The sequence below is a fragment of the Dicentrarchus labrax genome, unplaced genomic scaffold (genome assembly GCF_905237075.1).
Source record: "Dicentrarchus labrax unplaced genomic scaffold, dlabrax2021, whole genome shotgun sequence".
NCBI lineage: Eukaryota > Metazoa > Chordata > Actinopteri > Moronidae > Dicentrarchus > Dicentrarchus labrax.
The window spans coordinates 34,146,235-34,167,969 of NW_026136711.1; the positions used below are offsets into that span (position 1 = coordinate 34,146,235).

At 40.2% G+C, this 21,735-nt stretch overlaps 1 protein-coding gene across 3 annotated transcripts in view; it reads left to right on the forward strand.

The window, feature by feature from the left end:
* The window catches only part of rbpjl (recombination signal binding protein for immunoglobulin kappa J region-like), a 32,987-nt gene extending 17,533 nt beyond the window's left edge, over positions 1-15,454 (forward strand). For 2 of the 3 annotated variants that reach the window (XM_051414734.1, XM_051414735.1), the window contains 10 exons: positions 4,344-4,478; positions 4,602-4,672; positions 4,811-4,926; positions 6,795-6,969; positions 7,912-8,049; positions 9,044-9,156; positions 10,835-10,975; positions 11,115-11,270; positions 11,521-11,624; positions 14,465-15,454. In XM_051414734.1, the coding sequence (XP_051270694.1) occupies positions 4,344-4,478; positions 4,602-4,672; positions 4,811-4,926; positions 6,795-6,969; positions 7,912-8,049; positions 9,044-9,156; positions 10,835-10,975; positions 11,115-11,270; positions 11,521-11,624; positions 14,465-14,765 (1,450 nt within the window). In that variant the 3' untranslated portion in view covers positions 14,766-15,454. Of the gene's footprint in view, positions 1-656; positions 747-4,343; positions 4,479-4,601; positions 4,673-4,810; positions 4,927-6,794; positions 6,970-7,911; positions 8,050-9,043; positions 9,157-10,834; positions 10,976-11,114; positions 11,271-11,520; positions 11,625-14,464 lie in introns of those variants that run through there. The other variant, XM_051414736.1, reaches the window with a different exon arrangement.
* Positions 15,455-21,735: the final 6,281 nt, after the last annotated feature.

Genomic DNA, 21,735 nt, shown 5'->3' on the forward strand with positions numbered 1-21,735 from the left:
TTCGCCGCCTCTCTCAGACTTCACTTTTCAATCAAACACTGAGCACATTCATCACTATCCCTATCTAGATGGATGATCAGAGACCTGAATAAACTGTTTACAGGCCACAATATGCCGGTTTCTGCTAGAGGACCAGGCTTCTCAAAACCAGGATATGGTGTTGAACACATAACTGTGATACTCCAAAAACCTGAAGATAACCAGGATACTTGTGCAGCCTGTGAGAGATAACTAGCTCTCTACTGATCAGGAACATTCTGTATGTCTGAATGAGAGAATCCAGCACTTTAACAGAGAGATGAATGTTACACATATCATGTCTGAAGAGCTCTTTTGTAGGAAACAGGATGCAAAGAGCAGCTTCTAGTGTCAAAGTTGCTGTTCTCACTCTGGTGAGGGCAGGTTGTGTGTCCCAGGTTGACGGAGGTTTTAGAACAATTCCTCTAAACAACTTTGCTTTCATCCATTTTTACAACACTGACACCTGTTGAGTTGCGCTCGCTAACAAACTAATGATGATTGTGGTTATTACGACTCTCAGCCGCTGCCACCAGAACAACCTCTGGACCAGAACATGTACTCTTTTGGAGGTGAAAGTGCATTCTTCTCCACCCCTCCATGCTTTCTTTTTTTTCTGTCCATTCTGTGTTCCCAGTGTGAAATGCCAGTGAGTCTGAGCTCCTGACACACTGACCTTTGACCTTTGAAGAGGGGAAGGTCTAATTTAGACTACTGCTGGCACCCTGGTGACTGCTCATCACACACACACACACACACACACACACACACACACACACACACACACACACACACACACACACACATACAACCAGTCAAGTGTGAACCCTGAACTATGAACTGTGGAGAGAGGTGTACTGGGTCAGTGGGATCCCCCTCATATATGAACAAAACATGCAGTCTAGTTGCTCCCTTACAAGGAGCAGCCTGCTCTCCTCTGAATGCACGCACTACTGTAGGGCAGGAATTAGTTAAAGGCTAGAGTTAGTTTTGTGTATAGATGAATCGTGAGTTTCCTGGTTGAAAGCCCTTCACGATGCATCCAACTGAAGCCCACCAGGACTAGTGCAGTGCAGTGTGTGCAACCAACATCAGTTTTAATAATCTCCTTTAAATAACTTGTCAGTCACTGCCTTCATTTTTCAACCAGTACATAAAATGTCCCAACAAGACTCTGCTGCATGAACATACAGTCTGCTTTATATAAAAAGGAACAGATCAGTGGTCTAGCAGTGAATTGTCTTGGCAGTATTTTACTGTGTGATGTAAGAGACCAATGCAAAGATACTCAGTTGCTCAGAACTTTTAGCTGATTGAAACTTTTCTCCATATGCAAAATTTTAAAAACACTTAAAGAAAGGTTGAAAAATATTTGTATGATCTTGTCCAAAAATGCCATCCAGCCATGATTGTCAGGTCAACGTATGTTTATTTTTAAACTCTATGAAATTAGTCTTATTTGTGCGAAACAAGTCATCAGTTAAAAGTTCTATGGGAATTTATGAGCAGAAAGAACATGGACCCCTGTTGTTTAGTTTTGACCCACTTAGCCTCTGTGTCAGATCAGTGGTGTTCTCTGTGTGCTGTGGTGTTACTGGGTTGCTCTTGTTAAAGCGAGCACCCTGCTGCTTTAAAGACCTGCTCTGCTCTTCTCTCCCTGACAGTCAGACACACACAACAACAAAAGACACAAGTCCAAATAAGAGTTTCTTTCTCATTGCAGAATTGGGTGTTTTTATGCAGTCATGGCATGGTTTACAGTTTCAGTTTGCAAATTTGTAAAATAGGATTAGTTTTTATTTTGAAAGTGCTTCATAGGCCATGGGTTCATTATTATCCAGTGGGTCCAGTGTGTATCTTTTGGGAGGATCTATTGTCAGAAATAGAATATAATATATTTTCATTAGTGTATCTTCACTTGAATATCGCCTTCTGTGGAGTTCGTCATGTAGAACCTCCATGTTTAAACACTGGCTCTCGATAGGTCATACAGCCACTGTAGTTTCTCCTACACACTTCACAGCCCGTTCTCATTCCCAGGTTGTCAAATACAGACACGAGCGGTGTCGATTTAGTCACAATTTACAACTTCACCGCTAGATGCCACAAATCTAACACACTGGTCTGCACATTATATATCTGTACAAAAACCAAAGTGTAAATTGTAATTATATATTTTCTTTGTAAAGCAGAAAGAAAACTAATCATATTTCCTAAAATGTTGAACTATATATTAGATATTCAAGTCTTTATTGAATTATATTTCTGCTTTGAAGATATTTGATAGTTGTATACTGAGATAACTTTGTTCAGTATTATCGTATGATAAAAAACACATATTGACACATTTCTTTATGTCTTCATTCTGATTTATGCAGTTTTATTTCCTGGTTTGTGAAACACTTTGTCACAAACTATATATATATATATATATATATATATATATATATATATATATTTATTTTTTTTGTCATCATGTGCAAAATTCTGCAACATCTTTTCATCCCTTCTTCTTCTTCTTCTTCTTCTTCTTCTTCTTCTTCTTCTTCTTCTTCTTCTTCTTCTTCTTCTCCTCCTCCTCTCATGTCAACAGTCTTCATTATGAGGAGCATTCCAGACTCCAGGCCCCGGGGTAGAAACTCCTCATTACATCGTTGCTGCAGAGAGAGAAAGCAGCTAATGTGACAGCTGCTATTGTTAGCAGAGCTACACGGGGCCACTCAGTCACTTACCTGCTGTTCAATTGAACAGTTTAAATCTAATCACACAGATGAGTTTGCAGACTGTTTCTGTTTGAGTCCAATCACCAATCATGATTCCTGAAAGAGAATTACAGTATCCAAGCCAGTAGACTCATCATTAAGTAAAAATGTAATTTATAGCCATTATTAAAGTTTTTGTTCCCAAATCATGGGAGACTTATTCTGTCTGACGGCCACGTTACAACCTGTCAGCTTATATTCACTTTTACTTTCTACATAAGTGAATTCTATGTTCACTTGTGTAGAAAGACAATGTTCACATCCAGAATCAGAACCAACAGCTGTTAAAAAAAATGATCCTGAATGATTGTGATTCCCACAACTGCCTTTCGTCCCAATTAGTTCAGCTTTGTTCTAGTAAATTCTTACCTGCTGTTCACTCAAAATGTCCCAAATTTCATTACAGGGAAGAAAAATCATTTTTACAAATTTAAAAGAAGTAATGATGGAAATAAATAATTTATTTAATTGAAATAAATAAAATATACAAAACTGATATCTATTTTTTTAAATAAACCTTCTGCCGTTAATCGTAACAAAAGTGACATTGTCCATTTCATTACGACTGTCCACAAGTTACAGATATAAATAACTCTTCCATTGTTTAATGAGTAAAGCAATGTTACCATATTGGAAACTATCTTTGGAACGTCTTTATTTATGTCTCACTGCTACTAAGTCCATTATGAAGATGGATGGAGTGTTTGGAGATGATATCTGTGTGTTTAGTCTGAGGTACTTTATATCCCCATGAAGGAGGCTAAAGTAAGACCTGCACTGGGTTGCACATATTATATAACTTCTCTCCTGGATGTAAAGTCGACACTAAAGGAATAACTAGTTAGTTTGTTACTAAATTAGTTGCTAAAATTGCATCATAACACATCATAGTGAGCTATATTGATATTGAAATAACATAAATAATTACTATGTCGCAACATGGCTCCAAACAATAAAAAATAACGCTCTGTGGGATAAAAACTGCTGTTTTACCATTAGTGATGTAATTCTGTGATAATTATTGATTAACACCCACCCAGAAGCATGTGTAACTATTTAGTTGTCATTTAGAGATATTGTGGAACTTATATCTGTAGTGCAACCACTTTTATTTTTGTAATACATAAATCAAAACTCAGTAATAATTGACATTATAACTTGGATTGGGTTACACACAGCTGGTGTAACAGGCTGCTGTTTCTTTATTACAGGGTATTAAAGCTAGGATAGATATTGTATTTTAGAAATTGTTACATTTGTTGAAATTCTTAGGTCATCCCAACAGCAACTAATAAATCAAATGGTATCTTGTACTCACTTTGTTCAGTTCAGTTCAAAGATTTGTAGTCGCTGATTACAGAGTTTGTGCACTTCTTTCTAAGCTAAGTGATCAAATCAATCTTCAGTACGTACAACAGCAAGTGAACGTCTCATAGCCTGACATTCAGAGTTGGTTTGTGACTGCACCACATTATCCAGCTCTGTTATATCTCCATGAGCGAGACACACAAATACAATATCCTTCTTGGTTGCTCGTGTCTGACGGCATTCTTGTCCAATCAGGAGACTGGACATGGGGTTTCAAGGCTGTCAGTTACTGGGATCAACAAGGGAACCAGGTAGAGAAGCTCACACAGACCAGAGTGTCACCATCCTGCACGCCAAGGTCGCTCAGAAGTCCTACGGCAACGAGAAAAGGTTTGATGACACATCTGTGGAGTTTTATCTATACAGTAGAGATACTTGTGCTTAAAAGATCATTTCACACACACAAGTTGTTTCTGAGCCGTTCAGTTTGTAGCACTCTTATGTTTCCCTCAGGTTCTTCTGCCCTCCGCCTTGTGTTTACATCAGCGGTCCTGGATGGAGAGTCATGCAGGACCATCTGAAAGGTGACATAACAAAAATATAGTCCATTTTAGAAGAAAACACTGAATACTCCCTTCTTCCTTCCATAATGTCCCTCCTTTGTCTTTCTGCCCCTCCATTGTTATTTTTTTCTCTCCTCTCTTCCTGTCGTCTCCTTCCAGAGGCCGGCTATGGAGACTCTGTATATCGAGTGTGTGGTTACATGTGTCTGGACAGCTCCAGTCAGTCTCAGACCGACACATTCAAACTGGTCTTTGACCAACAGCCAGATTCCAGGGTGAGGAAAGTGTGTGTGTGTGTGATATATCTGATCTAATGCCATGTGCATACCTGTCTGCTTGTGCTATTGTCCACACAGTTCTCATCCGTCAGTTATATTCCCTCAGAGACACCAATTGTCTGAAAGTTTAAACCAGGCTTTGTCCCGGCTAAATTATCCCCTAACTTCCTCTCCAAACAGAAGGAGTTCTGCTGTATCCATATTCCTTCTTGGTCCTCAGCAGTAGTTAAAGCCAGTTCAGTATTTACATGCTTGTAGATTTGTAGAATATTTAGGTTTATTATTTTCACACATTATCAGTATAAAACAATATTATATGTTAGATCTTTGAAAGGATGCACCTTGAGCTGACTCTGAACATGATGGGTGTGAGGACGGATAAAGGTAGTTGGCAGCTAGAATCAAATATTGTGTGTATGTAAAGAGTCTAATCTAAACCCTTCAGATCCATTAGTTCTCATAAAGACTTTAAAAAACTTGCTTGATAACAAACAAGCTTGATATTTGCGACTGACATTGGCTACGTTCACGGCAGAGACACACCTGCAAACTAATGTCAGCTTTTCGTTCACTCACCTCCAGTTCCCTCTGTATGGGCTATGTCCTGCACACCTCTCCGCCCAGGATCTCACACACAAACTCTGAACCTTTCTCTTCCTTTTGTGGCCTTTTCTGGACAAATATCAGTGTGTATGAACAGTGCAAGCTGGTGTGCATGTTTGTTTTGGTGCAAGAACACGGATTTGCAGAGTCTTCTACCACCAGATCTCCAGTGGTTACTGCCTCGTGGTTCAGTATGTCGCCTGGTGGATTTACTCAGTCATCAGGTTCATGCTCCTTCTCACTGTCATAGACTTTATGTGTGGGTTGTCCAGTCTTGGTAGGTTTGTCCCAGGCTTTAGTTTAACTTGAGAGGTTAGAATTACAGCTGCCTGGAATAACCCACCATCTTTTGACCACGATGTGATGACGGAGCAAGACCCAGAACAAGAGGCAGCTTCCAGCAACAACACCTAGCCACATCTGGACACTTTTTTATACCAATATGTAACAAAGACAGCAATAACATGTTGGAAAACACTGAGATCGCTGAAAAAAATCAAGCGAGTTTAGTTAATCCTACATCAGAGCGCAGACTGAGACTGATGAGATGACTCTGGTTTCTTTGATTCTCTCTGTCCAATCAGTGGTCTGCAGTGTTTTAACTCCACCTTTCAGTATCAGCTCAGCTCCCTCAGAACCCCAACAGAGGTGTAATGAAATACTGAGACAGGTTTGAGTGGTTCTTTTGGCACCATCCGCTAGTTTTGCCAATGGAAACGCATTCTGTGTAATAAACTGGACTGCAAGCGTGGCTTAAACTGCTGCTGAACCCGGACCTGTAGCCTGTTGTGTCTGAGCGACAGACAGCTCTGTGAGTGTTTACCCAGACGAGGCAATCACCTCTTTTATTACAGTCGACTGTTGACTCGACAAACAGTCATGTCTGACAGAAAAACTACGCTGCTGTAAACACACACTGTGTGTGTTCTGTATGTACCGGCTGAGGGAGAACAAGAGAAACAGACATCCTACATCTGCTGTATTGTACTGTGTGTCGGCTAAATGCTGAGAAGAGTAGAGTAAAAATCACTTTATTTATTAAGAAAAGTTTACTCATGGTTATTTATAAGAATCACAAACCTTCAGTTACAAAGAAACATCTGTTCATCTGCACTATATTCCTCTCCATCATCTGACACTAGTGCATCTGAACACGGATTTAATATTATAAACATGCTTCATCTCCACTCAGTGTTTGAATAAAGTTTTCCAGACAAGTCCTGCTCTCTGTCACTCACACTCTGTCTGTCTGTCTACGTCAGATGTTTGCCTGTGCCAAGTCGCTGTTCATCTCCGATCAGGACAAGAGGAAACATTTCTGCCTGTTGCTGCGTCTCTTCTTGGGCAACAGACAGGAAGTGGGTTCGTTTCAGAGCAGGTTGATTAAAGTCATCTCCAAACCGTCCCAGAAGAGACAGTCCATGAAGAACGCTGACTGTGAGTCTGTTTTTATATATTTATCACTTTTTTCCTATTTGGAATCTAGAAAATTGATTTTATTGTTTAAGCTACAATAGGAACAGTTATAGGAAATACACTTCTTTGAAAAAAAAACTAGTTATTTCTGGACAGGCCCGCCATCAAAGTCAGGTGATGTAGTGTAAAGAGCCAGAAAATCCATGTATACAGCTGGTGGGGTGGTTGGATGACTCAAACAAACACAGGACTTGAACCCAGGAGACCACTGTGCGTGTCTGTGTGAAACCAAACATAAACCAACCTCAAGTACCTAACAACGTTTTCCTAATACTAACCAAGTAGTTTTATTTTGAAAGTGTACTTGACTGAAATCATGATGCTGTTACCTTCAGCGTCATATTTTGAAGTGTAGGGTGCTGACCAAGCTGTGGCAGTTAGGAGTGAGAACATGTTGACAAGAGGGGATTCAGGGAGCTGTTAGAGGTGCTATATTTTACACTTTTCCAATATTTTATTTTTAAATATTATTTTAAGTGTTGATATCCATAAGCAAACATATTTGTGGTTTTAAGAAACCAAAACTCATCTCAGTATATTTTTAAATATTCACTCTCACACTATTCTCTGGAGATCTAGCAGGAGCAGGTCTCATTAATATTAACAAACCTATCCTCTGATTGGCTGACTGTGCCAAGCCAACCACAGAGTGTGTGTGTGTGTGTGTGTGTGTGTGTGTGTGTGTGTGTGTGTGTGTGTGTGTGTGTGTGTGTGTGTGTGTGTGTGTGTGTGTCACAGTTTGCAAATGATGCATCAGCTAATAAAATGCACATTCCTGCACAGGACTTAAGTCTTCTGTGTTGTAAAGTGTGTGCCTCTATGTGTGTGTCAGTTTTATTTATCTTCACAGTATCTCTGTGTGTGTGTGTGTGTGTGTGTGTGTGTGTGTGTGTGTGTTTTCAGTGTGTATCTCATCATGCTCCAGAGTAGCTTTGTTCAACCGTCTACGCTCTCAGACGGTCAGCACTCGTTACCTCTCAGTGGACAGAGGAGCCTTCATAGCCAGCGCCAGACAGTGGACAGCCTTCACCATCATCATGGGTAAATGTGTGTGTGTGTGTGTGTGTGTGTGTGTGTGTGTGTGTGTTCACAGCTTCTCACTCACACACTGACTGTAAAGGTCATCGGCACTGGTAAATCATTGTTTTGTGTCTGAAATCTAAAAGCATTTGACTGGTGGCTGGTGCTAATTTCCCACCCTAACCATGATGTAACATATGACTTGCGGTCTGCCACGTATGTTGACCCCCATACTCCACCTATTCCTCCGATTACTGAACTGTATTCAGAGCTTAAAGGTCCAGTGTGTAACATTTAGTAGGAGCTATTGGCAGAAATGGAATATAATAGACTTGGATAGACTTCCGCTCCTGAAACAAGAGAAGCTGCTAAGGAAATTAATTGATTGTTTGATTGATACAAGAAAATGTCAGACAATTTCAGCATTCCTTAAGTTTGTGTGTCTGTGAACATCTGCATAACCAGAGGTGCCAAGAGGGCGGAGTCAACATCAGGAGGTATTTGTCAAAGACACTGAAACGAAGATGAACACTGGCTGTCGCTGGCATCAAACACGTTACCTTCCAGTCACTAGATGGCCTCTCTCACCACCCGGCCACCCTGCATAAATACAGTCACTGTGCGAGCGGTTGTTCAGCAGCGTTTCCCTCACAGACGGCTGGAAAAGCCTGTCTGAAGATCTGTGAGGTTATTTATTTAACACAGTGTGCACGGACCTCCCACCACCAAAACCTAAACCTCAGTCATTCATCCATCCGCACTCTCTCCTCTCTGCTATCACACACACACACACACACACACACACACACACACACACACACACACACACACGAAGACCCACACACAATGTCTATTTGTCTTTATTCATCTGTTGGTAGGAAAATGTTTTTTATGGGAACATTTAATCAAACTGTAATGACTTGATCTAAACTAGTGTGTATGTGTTGCAGTTTGTCCATGAATGTGTATGAATATTCATGTGTGTGTGTGTGTGTGTGTGTGTGTGTGTGTGTAGTGGAGGACCAGCGTGCTGACCAAGGGGACTTTGTGCTGAGCGAAGGCTTCATCTGTTACGGCTGTGTGGTTCAGTTAGTGTGCACTGAGTCTGGAGTTACTCTGCCACCCATGGTAACACACACACACACATGCTAACACACACACACACACACACACACACACACACACACACACACACACACACACACACACACACACACACACACACAGTATATGTACATATTCTGGTCATTCCTTTGGCTGAGGTGCTAACAAGTCATTTTTTATTTGATTTGATTTGATTTGATAATAATGCAGCCTGCTGAAGTGTCACTGAGCTAAACACTGAATTCCTTTCACCTCAGTGGCTTCTGTTATTTAATATATGATTAATCAGAGTTCCGTTTTCGTCCTTTTTGAAGAGAGAGCCTGCGGTCCTGATGCAGAGTAGGTTGATGTCTAGGTTGAAGGTCACTGTAGTTGTCTTGTCTGATCATTTAATATTTCACGCACAAAGTCAAGGTATAATCACTGCTCTAGTCCTATATGTTTTACAGATGTGTGTCTGTGCAGGTGTTACATAACCCTCTTTTCCCTGAAATGCTGTTATTGTTGAGCCCGTCTTCCACTTTAAGTTAAACTTAGACAAACCTCTTAGCAGAATCCTTCACAATCTGCTGAGCAGACCCTTCCTCTGTACCTCCTAAACTGCTGTCATAACAACCTCAGCTGCTGCCTGCTGGCATGTGGTTAAAGGTATATCCACACACTACACCTATATATGTTTTTGTAGTTGAGGCCTACTGCTAAATGGGTTGTTGAAGATCGAGAACATTTTCCTGCTGAGTCGGTTACGTGACGAGTGGCTCGGTTCTGTTGTTTGGTTGTGGTCGGTGTTCAGGCACTGAAGAGGTGAAGGTACAGACCAAAGAGTTCAGCTGGATCAGCAGCTGTGGAAAGACTTAAATATGAGAACAAAGTGTTGTATTCTGTGTGCGGTGCAATAAAGGGCGTGCTTGAATGTGTTAATACTTAGGATTAGGGCTCAAGGCCTGAAGATACCAGAAGTATTTCATTATGGAACCTCCAGCAGTGTACAGACTGCCTGGTTTTTATGCAGAGTATTCAGCTTTCTTAAATCCCATCACTGAACCTTCAGATTACTGCAGACAGCTGTGTTATCTTTCGTTTAAAGCTTTTACTCTCTTCGTATATTTGTAAGGTAAACTAGCTTTGTTTGGTTATTTTATCCAGATAATTATTGTATGTTTTGACCTGACTGTTGATTTTGAACCTCTCTTCTTCTTGCTGTAATGTGCGTAGTTTCAGCACAGATAACATGTCAAAGCGTTAGTCTGTTACAGCCTAACACAATTACAGCCTGCAAATTAGTCAGTATGCTTTTTCCCTCAGAAGTTTGCTGTCTTCAAACTGAATATCGCTGCAGAGAACTCTGTTTCAACACTCAGTTACAGTCACGTTATTGCCCTCAAGAGGCCGGGGAGTTACGCTATATTAAGAAAGTGACTGAATCTGTCAGCAGATATGTCCTAAAGCACAAGTAGCTAGAACTTATATTGACATCGGTTGATCCATTCAGCTATAGAACATGGTAAACATTATACCTGCTCAACATTAACATGTTAGCATTGTCAATGTGAGAAGATTAGCATTTAGCTGAACGTACTTCTGTGCCAGTAGTTAAGTCTAATTAACTGATTGAATATTCAGCTGTAATTACATTCAGAGATCTGTAAACATTCCTGATTGATTTTCTTTTGAATGTCCATCGTTCTGTTTCTGTCTCCAGGTGATCCGTAAGGTCAACAAGCAGCACGCCATTTTAGACGTGGACGAGCCGGTTTCTCAGCTCCACAAGTGCGCCTTCCAGTTCAGAGACAACCCAAACGCATACCTGTGTTTATCTAATGACACCATCATACAGTACCAGGTGAGACCCCCTCCACTCCCTCCTTCTCTGTCCTTCCTGTCCTCTGTCTGTCTCTCCATCCCAGCACTAATCCCCTCTTTCGCTCTTTCTTCTTGTATGGTTCTCCTTTCATCTCCTCCATCCTTCCCATGCCCTCCAGGCCCCGTCCAGCGTCAGAGACCCCAGCAGAGTGGTGCTGAACGACGGATCCTGTTGGACCATCATCGGAGTGGAAGTAGTGGAATTCACCTTTAATCAGGGTTTTGCCTGCATCCAGACACCAGTTACTCCTTTTCCTGTTATCACCGGGTTAGAGGTGAGTCACACACACACACACACACACACACACACACACACACACACACACACACACACACACCTACACACACACACCCACACACACACACACATTGTTATTGTTGATTTATTATTGACTTCAGTACAAAAATCAATCTGCAGAGACTCACCTGTCACCTGTATCTGTTTCAACAAAAGTAATGTATCTTATAAATAAACCTAAACAATGATATAAATGTGTGTGTGTGTGTGTGTGTGTGTTACTGCAGGTGAATGGTGGAGGACATGTTGCCATGCTGGAGATCCACGGAGAAAACTTCAGCCCTCATCTCAAAGTCTGGTTTGGAAACAGCGAGACTGAGACGATGTTCAAGTGAGTAAAGAGGAGACGGAAAGGCAGAGTGTGTGAGGAGAAGAGTACATTTATAAAGGTGAACAGATAATAAAAGAAAGGACTGATCAGCAAGGAGATTTTCATTTGGGAATTTTAAAAATATAAAAAAAAAAAAAAAATCTTTTGGGGATATCACAAAAACCTTTGGCAGCGAAAAAAAAAAAAAAAAAAAATAAAAGGACTGATCAAAGCATTCTGATCCAGTTGGGGGGCAATATTTGGGGGGCCTGGACACTTTAAGGGGAAAAATATATTGATTTAATCAAACAATCACACATATCACTATTTGTTGGGAAAAAAACCCCAAATGAAGATGTTTGAACTAATGTTTGGCACATATCTAAAGGTGGCATTTGAAATCAATACATTGTTTTATTTGCGAATCCTCAGACATTTTTCCAAATACACTTGATGTATTTACACAATTGTTATCACAAATCATTAAATTAATGTGTTAAATTTGACAGCAGTGGACACAAAACTGGGGTTTGCAGCTCTGTATTCGCCCCTCGAAGAAAGTGACCCAGAATCCAAAAAGGATGCAAGCGTACAGTACAATATTACCTGTAGACACCAACAGTTGTCATTATACTTTTACTGGCCTGCTGCTCTGTAGTCTGGTTGCCTTTAATAGCTGGTGGAGAGCTGTGGGACCATGAGGGAAAGACACTCTTGTAGACAATGTTCAAATCTTGCTTCATATCTAACAGAAGGAGAACTGATTCAGGCTAAAAACTACTTTAAAATGTTTTATTATTTTAATGGAAAAACAAATATAAGAACTGGTTAAACATATATCCATAATTTGTGTTTGAGTTCAAAATTCGATCAAACTTTTCCTACCGCAGACTAACTTTATAGAGTCTGAACCCTCAGTCAAGTTTTTGAGTGTTTCGATGCCTGGCTTCTGTTTTAAGGGGGATTTTTGCTTTAACGATCAGTTTGGGAGGCCCTATTTTTTTTATTTATGACTGTTTCATGCCATTCGCTCTCATGCTGCTTTACCACGGAGGCACCAGGTGTCCTGTAGAGCTGAGCAGCACAAAGGGCAAATTAAAGTTTTAGTCTTGCTTAAGTGAGACTGCTCTGCTCTGTGAAGCTGGCTGCTCATAATAGTTGGTCTATTAAGTCGCACTTCCACACTAAATATTATGTAACCAGACGGCTTCAACTCAAATTATATTTCGTTTAAGTCAAAATATGAAAGTAGTTGTTTTGCTGTTTGTTCAGGAATTTCAATAAAGTACAACAGATTTGCAGCCAAGAAAACATGAAAGAAGTTTTACAACAAGTTTGACAAAAAATATGCTCGACATTCATGACTTTACTGAACTTCCCTATTTACCTGTAGTGATCCGTTCTGAGGGTCCAAGCCAAGATTGGACCTGAGCAGCATAAAGGGTCTTATGTTATACTGAAACATCACCAGCAGGAACTCAGCTTGGCTTACAGGGAACAATCATCTCTCTAACTCTTGTGTGGGAGTCTGTAAGTTACAGGAGGGCGCCGCAGAAACTTGACATCCAGGCGTCCCCTCACAGAATCTCATATGACGCATCCCGAAGCAAAACAACCTCTCTGACGTCAGAATCCACCTCAGACCCCACACCTAAAGTGCTGAGGCATCGTAAGTCAGGGTCTCTGGCCGAGAGCGGCTCGCCACCGGCTTCTGCAAATATTCCTCCCATCACCATCAGCTCGGCAGCGTAGAGGAAAGCCGTATTTATATAACACAGTCATCCACAATGTGCTGTTTGTACGAGAAGCTGCAGCCAATTAGGAACTTGATCCCTCACTGCCATGTGAGCCAGAGGTGTAGTATAGGTTCGAATGAAATACCTTATAAAAGGGCTTTCACAGTTTCTGCTGCTCGCTAGTATTTCATATCAACCACAGAATTATGTTTAGTCTGTGACATAATCATGTGATTATCTCCTTCCATCGTTTATTTTTTAGCATTTTCACAATTTCACTGTTGTTGCTTTTGTTGCCTCTTGCAAAGTCTCTGAATGAGCCTGGAACCAAAGTTCATTTTCAATTTCCAAGAGCCGATCAACAGGCGCAGACCAAGTAGAGCTTTTCCATCTGCACTTTTCACCACGCAGATTTTAGTTAAGTTTAGTTACTCTCCCGCGTCGCTGTCTGCTTTATTTTACTGTTTCATGTTCGCTTTGAGCTCTAGGAGTTGTGTAAAGTTACTGCTGATAAAAAAACTTATAACTTTATGATTTTTTGCTCATAATAAAAGCTTTAAAATAATAATAATAAATAACTTTTATTGTGAAGAATTTATAGGAAATTAATTGTGTTTATCGCTAAGTCTACATGCTGCAGACAGGAAGGTGGCTCTGTTTATTTGTTTTTTGTTCTTTACAATGTAACCACCATGAAACAATCTGAGAATCACGTTTTATTTATTTGACTGTTTTGGGTCGCTGCTCCCTCTTTTCATTCAATCTTGAGCTATCTTGACCATCACCTTCAAGCAGGTAGCCCTGTTGTAATGGAGATGCAAATCCCTGCCATGTTGGGCTGGTGAACTGAGTCAAACCGATTCGAGCCAAGCCAGCCCATGTGTATGGAAAAGGAATACAAAATGCTGGACGTAACCGGATAGACCTTCAACCAATCAGAGCAACAATAACGTGTGACATAGCGCTGAACAACACAAGCCTTTTCAAATTACAGATAAACAGCACACTAAAATATGTTTCTGAAAATAAATATGAAGAAGGCAATGTGGTAACAGAATCTTGATTCATATTTGATCAGCACTGCCTAGTTTGACAGGTCGATCTCTTCCTTGTTTTTCTTCTCAGGTCTCCCAAATCTCTGCTCTGTGTCGTTCCTGACGTCTCGGTGTTCACTGACGGTTGGCGCTGTTTGCGACGCATCATCACTGTCCCCCTGTCTCTCATCCGACTGGATGGCCTGATTTATCGCACCTCCTTCAGTTTCACCTACACCCCCGAGCTCCAGCCGCCTCCGCCCGTCCGAGGAGCAGCAGGAGGAGGGAAGAGGGAGGGAATGATTGAGGGAGGACAGGAGGAAGACATCCTGTTAGAGACCATACATCAGGAGTTCACCAGAGCCAACTTCCACCTCTTCATGCAGAGTTAGTTCACCTTTTGATAATGGTTAGTTCAGATTTATTGGTTTTGGGTTAATGCCGGTCCTGTGTCTATGAACTGTGTGCAGATTTAAACCCATTCTGGACCAAGATGTTCCATCTTTGTACTCTTAATTTAACCATGATATGTTTATTGGAGCAGAATATTTGATAGATATACTGGAAAGAATTAATCATTAAGATAATTATGAAGAATCCAGTTCACACCAGTTCCCCTAAACTGTTTAGATTGTTTGAGAGAATCAATCACACAATCCTCCAAATATGGATTGTAGTTGGGACACAATGGTGCCATGTTTTAATTATTTTATGCCTTATATATAGTTGAGAGATGCAACAAGGGTCCCCAGCCGGACTGTTGCAGTCCACTTTTGGCTTAACCTCCCCTTGTGGATGAGTCTTGACCCATGAGCAGTTGACGGTGCTACTTTTATTCTGAAAATGATATTCTTATGCTTCATTATTTACATTAGTGAAGTGTGTTTCTCGGATAAATGACAAACCAACTTTGTTTTATGCCAACCGTATCAAAGTCAAGCACTTTGTACACTCGGTCCCTTCCTGGTCTTCCACAGAGATTTTCACAGCAGTATAACAACATCACCATTAACTGTATTGATACTAAATGTTGAATGTGAACATAAATCAATAAATTAATATTATTGGACATTTAAGGAAACAGGGCTCCTTGGTCCTTGTTTGTGCAGCATTCGTGTGACACATTTGCTCTGTCCGTAGAGTATATGTGACGATTCATGAACATACCCTAACCAATATTTCTTTTATGCCTAAATCTAACCAAACCTTTCCCACAGCAGTGTAATATCAGAAAATGGTTGTTGAAGCTTGACTAATAGGCTGTTGAAATTTCATCTGTAGGCGGACTATCCAAATAGATTGTTACTGTTTGTATAAATTGCATGCATTTTATACACACATTTACATTGGGTGCAATATTCTGATTCTGATTCGTATTCAGTTTTGAAGCTCAAACAGAATAGAAATGCTCCATAAGAAACACCTCAATCAGAATAAAAAGGCCCAAACTTATTGAAATTTTTAGTCATTTGTAGAGGGTTAGTTTAAACTTTTTCATATACAGATGAAAAGAAAACTTGTACCGTATACCTGATTACTTTATGGTTGCGTGAGCAGGTACATTTCCAACAAATGGCAGCTTCCAAGCTGAACTGAACATTATTGGATGGCTAGACAGTAAGAAAATAAAAAAATAATGAAAAAATAAGTTCAAGAAAAAATGAACAAAGGTGGGATGGACTGATGTGTTGAAGAAATTAAAAACTGCAGGAAAACTTTGAAGCCTATTACAAGGATAAATCCCAAAACAATAGAAGGGGATCTGACCCCATCAACTTCCTGGTTTACACAAGCATTTAACTGCAGACACTGACTCATCTCCACATCCAGAGAGAGGCTGCTCTGACCTCTGTGGCAGACGAGCAAAAAGAGACGTTCCACAGAGACAGCTGTGAAGTAATTTATATGATCTGTTGGCATCAATAAGACATTGTGTTTAAACGCAGCTTACAGTTCTGATTCATTAATTTATATTTGTGAACACTAACAGTGTGACTATGAGCAAACGCCCTGAATGATTCTGATCTCTGTGGCACCAGAGAGACATCCATACGATGTGTTCAGTGTCACCGAGAGGCGATAAAACGGTCAAGAGTGGAAAATGAACAGTGACTGCCTCAAAGAAGAAACAGAGAGCTATAGAAAGCTGTAGCGTGAAAGCATTGGGAAGAAGGATGTTTTTTCTGGAGAATGGACACGCGAGCCGAAGTTAGAGTGTTGTGAGAGAAAGCAGCAATGAAACACTGTCTGCTTCCCTTTTGATCCTTTGAGAGGCGGCGTTCAACCCAATATTCTGTGAGAAGATGTAAGCTGAAGTGTAATGTGAGTGTGATTAGTAATGTGTGTGTGTGTGTGTGTGTGTGTGTGTGTGTGTGTGTGTGTGTGTGTGTGTGTGTGTGTGTGTATGTGTCTGAATGGCACTTTGTTTCTCAGCTGTAACTGTAATAATTCATGTGGGTTTACTCCCAAAGGATCTTTCTGAATGTTTTCAATTACTTTACCATCAGAGCTTTGATGAGTGATGTAAGAGACCGAATACCTTTTTAGTTCAGTTTTGGTAAAATGATAAAAGTTCATATAACATAAAAAACTCAAACCTAATCAATCATTGCTTGTGAGAGAAAGCAATGTAATTCAATGAATTTTCTAGTCACTTCTAGTCACTACTAAAGCCACATTTTACCAGATTTTTGTAACAAATCACAACAAATAACAGACATTCTGACAAACAGTAAAACTAAAACATGTCTGCATTAAAATGTCCAAAAACACTAGACCTATGCTATATATTTTCTTGAGTTGTGTACTTACTTATCTATTCATTTGAAGACAACAACCACCACGCTTCTTCACAAAGTCATCTGTAGTTCTTGTTCTGTTTGTTGACCCCCAGTGGCAGAAATTACATATTGCACATTTACAGTCAGTTCTAGCATCGTCTCTATTCCTTTCATTCTATTACTAGTTTCTGTTGGGTGCTCAAATACAGCTACTCTGCTCCTGTGTACTGATTTCAGACACCAGGACTTGATGCTTCACAATGTGAAATTCTTCTTCTTAGTCTTTGTTAACTGATTGACTTGATTTGAAACTTTCCCACCAACTTACCAACTTATACAAGCAATTTATGACAAGTTTGTGCAGTTAAAGAACCAGTGTGTATGATTTAGTGCAGCTTGTAGTGAGATTGCAGATTGCTTCCAGTGTGTAGGAAAAACTATGGTGGCTGTGAAATACCTGCAGAAACACAAAAGGCCCTACCTCAGACCAAACAAGTCCCACCATGAGCAAGCATTTGGCAACAATGGCAAGGAAAAACTTTGAACAGGCAGAAACCTCGGACAGACCCCTGTTCTAGGTGGGCTACTGTCTGCCGGTTGGAGTTAGTTAATTTAAGAGCGTTTGGTGAATCAGACTTGGAACCCTCTTACAAGCAAAGCTCAAAAGTTTGAGATTTAAAATAAGAATGTAAATATGCTTTTACATTTCAGTAGTTCACCATCAGTTCAGGATACTGATAAGGTGTGTGTGTAGTAGTCAAAACTTCCAGTGTTAACTTTGTAACTAACTGCTAGAGCTTTGCTTCTTGTTCCCAACGAGTCATTTTAAAAAAAAAAAGGGAATAAAGGCTTTCACTGTATCTTGTTTTGTGTTAGAAAGTGCTTTTGATCCTCTACGGTATTAAACATTTGATAAACAGGCTTCAGAGCTCAGTGATGACAGAAATCCTTCAGATCACATTTAATAATCCACCAGTCTTACATTTTATAAAGCTCTCATCCTTATTACCTTAATCCAATTAATTAAAGGTCTGGAAATTCAACAAAAACCAACAAAGCCGATATCAGCCGTCTCTGCTCCACGCTCTGATCCTACTGTATGTTTGATCTTTGGAAGTTAAGTTAGGAGTAATTAAGTTTGTGGTGAAAAGTGCAACCAAAAAGCTCTTTTGTTCCGACCAAGTGAAGCAAGAGATAATCACACAAGCATGACGGGACCTCCCACATTGCTCTATGGTAAAAGCCAAATTTCATCCTCTTTTCATCCCTTGCATACTTCTCATTCTTAACATGGTATTTCTCATCAGCCTTGACAGTATGTGAGGAAGTTTTCTATTCATTTTCAGAGCAGCTACAATTCACAGAAATCTCATCTTGTGCTGTGATAGTGAGAAACATTGAATAGAAAATAAATTCATTAGATGTCACAGATTTCTTTCTTCCAACATGAGAGTGTTTATATCTCAAGTGTTCTCTGTAGTTTTAATCATATCGCAGAGATATTCAGTGTGCAAACTGACAGCTCACTTCACCTTCAGACAATTCTTTGCGTGTCAGATGGCCAAACAACACATTCACATTGTTAGACCTCAGCAAGATGCATCTAGCAGAACTGACAATTCGCCTATCGCACCCACTTCACACAGCGATCGGCCAGCTGTGTGGTGGTGAGAGAGAAAGCAAGATTTGAGCTTCTTTTTTAGGTTCTCTTTTTATTGTGAAGCCGATGCACATCAATCATACAAAAATCTACTGAGTGGGTATAATGCCTCATTTTGGATGTTAGCAATGTCAAGTTTTTGTAGTGCCTTTAAGCCATCCGTCCCTGCAATAAATAAAATAAATCGAATTCATCCAATGTGTAGGTTCTCTTTTAATTCTTTACACAACTATTTCTATCACAGTGTGGTAAATGCATATATTCTAGTTTAATTTGTGATACAGAACGATGATGCAGTTACATTGAGGTCAGTCATAATGTTTCTGATTACTGATTAGGAAACTAACACTATACAGTTGCAGTGTTTGTTCACTGAGCAGTGATTGTGGTGAACATGACGTTTGCAGTGTAATGGCTTTGTTACTTGTGTGTTACTGAAAAGAACAACTGAAAGTGTTTCTCCAACTGCCTTGTTGTCTTCACTCTCAACAAACTTTACCATCCTTAGATCATGCAGTAGCAAACACACCATCATCTCATGCTGGTCGGTCACAGTTCTTCCAATCCCAGTTTAAGATTATGAGTCCTGGAAAGGCTGATCAGTTACACCCTTTCAACATCTGGCTGGAATGTGTCTCTAACCACCCCAGATGTTTGATGCAAGCTTTAATTATTGTAAGTGGGAGTTCTGCATTTCTTAAAATGTTAAACAAAAAAAACCCCAATAAAACAGAACTAGGAGCCCATTTTGGGTCTTGGTCCAAACTGTTGAGCAACATATAGAGTAGCTTGTCCCTCATCCAGCCAACCCACCACCACCCAGACAGCAGGCAGCATAAGGAGGCCTTCACCTTTCCTCCATACCTCACGTGTCTGATATTCTGAGGGGAACCGAATGGCATGTGTCTCTCTTCCTGCACTCTCTCTCCCTTCCTCTCCTCCTCCTCCTCCTCTTCCTCATCATTAGCAAGACAAACATGTGTGAGAGAGGAGGAAGGAGACGGATAGAAACACAAGACCATGCGGTCTCCAGGCTCCTAATCTCTATCATGTGGTAGAAACTTCAAACTGGGAGATTCACATGCCCAAAACATTGACACCCGCCACGGTTTCCCTCCATCCCTTCTGATGAATGAGAAGCCATATGAAAGAGCCCTTTCTTAGGTTCTCATCTATAGGAACACACCTTCATTCTTCCTCCCTCAACCTCCTCCACTCTGGTACATAAAGAAAAGAGTTCAATGACCTTAAACCTTCTGATGTTAAAGGTGATTTCTGCTGTTCATAGTAGGGATTATATTTTTCCAGGAACAAAAGCACACTATTACTATCCTCACAGAAGTGATATCTAACAATTCTTCATTGTATAAACAAACAATATTCTTTAAAGCAAGTCATTTACTGTTTTAAAAATCAGTCTAATAATCTGAGATTGTAGTCAATAGTTGTCGTTTTAACTGGTTTTAAGCAGAAGGTGAGCTGTTATATATCTGAGTAAATATATTCTAATATGTTCTAGGTATTTCTATGTATGTTCTATGTCTTCAAATAAATGTTTTTTTTCTGTTTTCTCATTAATTTATTTATAAGGACATGGGAAATGGTTTGGATGGATATTCCCAGGAATCCAAACCATTTCTGGCCACTAAATAAGATTGTTTAATCGGCGTTTTTTGCTGTTTGTGAGACTCTAATGGCACATCAGAAACAATAATTGGAAATAACCCTGCGTCCCTTTCAGGCTGAAGTTTAGGATAGAGGTCCGGATTCTGTTCAGTAATAAGGTTAAGAATAAGATTGAGGTTAAGGTTGGTGTTGAGTTTAATGGAAGAGAAGAGTGACACTCATGAATCATTTTAGGATTATGGGAAATTGGATTAAAATAAAGTTTTGAATCCTCACAGGGGAAACACACGTGTACGTCTGTGTGTGTACAGGAGCAGTATTGTACAGGGGCCCTCGACCTTCTCCCTGCAGGACAACATTCAGCACTCATATCCTTCACAGTGTGGTCGAGGGGCCCCGTCTCTCTGGGTCCTCTTTGTGTATTACAGTGGGATAAAGGAGCCTACTGTCCAACCCTTCTCTGCTTTACCACAATCCTCTTCCTGTATATCATCACCTCAGCATCACTGTGATGGACAGGCCGTGGGGTGAAGAAAGAGAGAATACATGAGCAAATGCAAAGAGGAAAAAATGTAGAGGACACAGAGAATAAGACGATGATTAGAAAATGAAAAGATTTGAAGAGGAGAAGAATAGAGACATATACAATATACAATACAATAAAGAGTAGAGACAATAAAAATACTGAAAACATAAGCCTGAAAATTAGATTTTCAACAGACAACAAAGGCTTCATGAAATGAGAAAATGGCTCAGGACAGATGTTACGTCCAAAGAAAAAGGAGAGAGAGGCCTATCAGGTTTGGAAAAGGGCAGATAAAAGACGAGTGGAGACAAGAGATGACACTCTTTGTCCAGCAGTACATCCGACTGACAATAAGACACTATTATCTTGTCCTCAGAGAAGAAGACAAGAGCTCATCAGCAGACATCATCTTCTGTTGCTTACAGCTGTTGGGCTGCCGGTGGTGACTGGAGCTGTCAGTGAGGAATCCTCCTGTCAGAGCAATTGGAGAAACATGAGTAGAATGCTAATTGTCAGAAGCTAACAGAGCATGGGAAATATGGGAGGAATGCTAATGATGGTTAATAGAGATTATACCCAGGTGGTTGCAGTAGTCATGCCCTGGAACAAAGCAGGATTTTAAGAAAGATGAGGGAAAGGCTGTGTGTACATTGAGTGGACAAACTGATGGAACTATCTACTATGTTGAAGCTTTGTTCATGAAATTAATCTGTGATTGACTGATTCAGTAAATCCTGGTGGAATCCTGGTATTTAACAATTTCCTCCTCG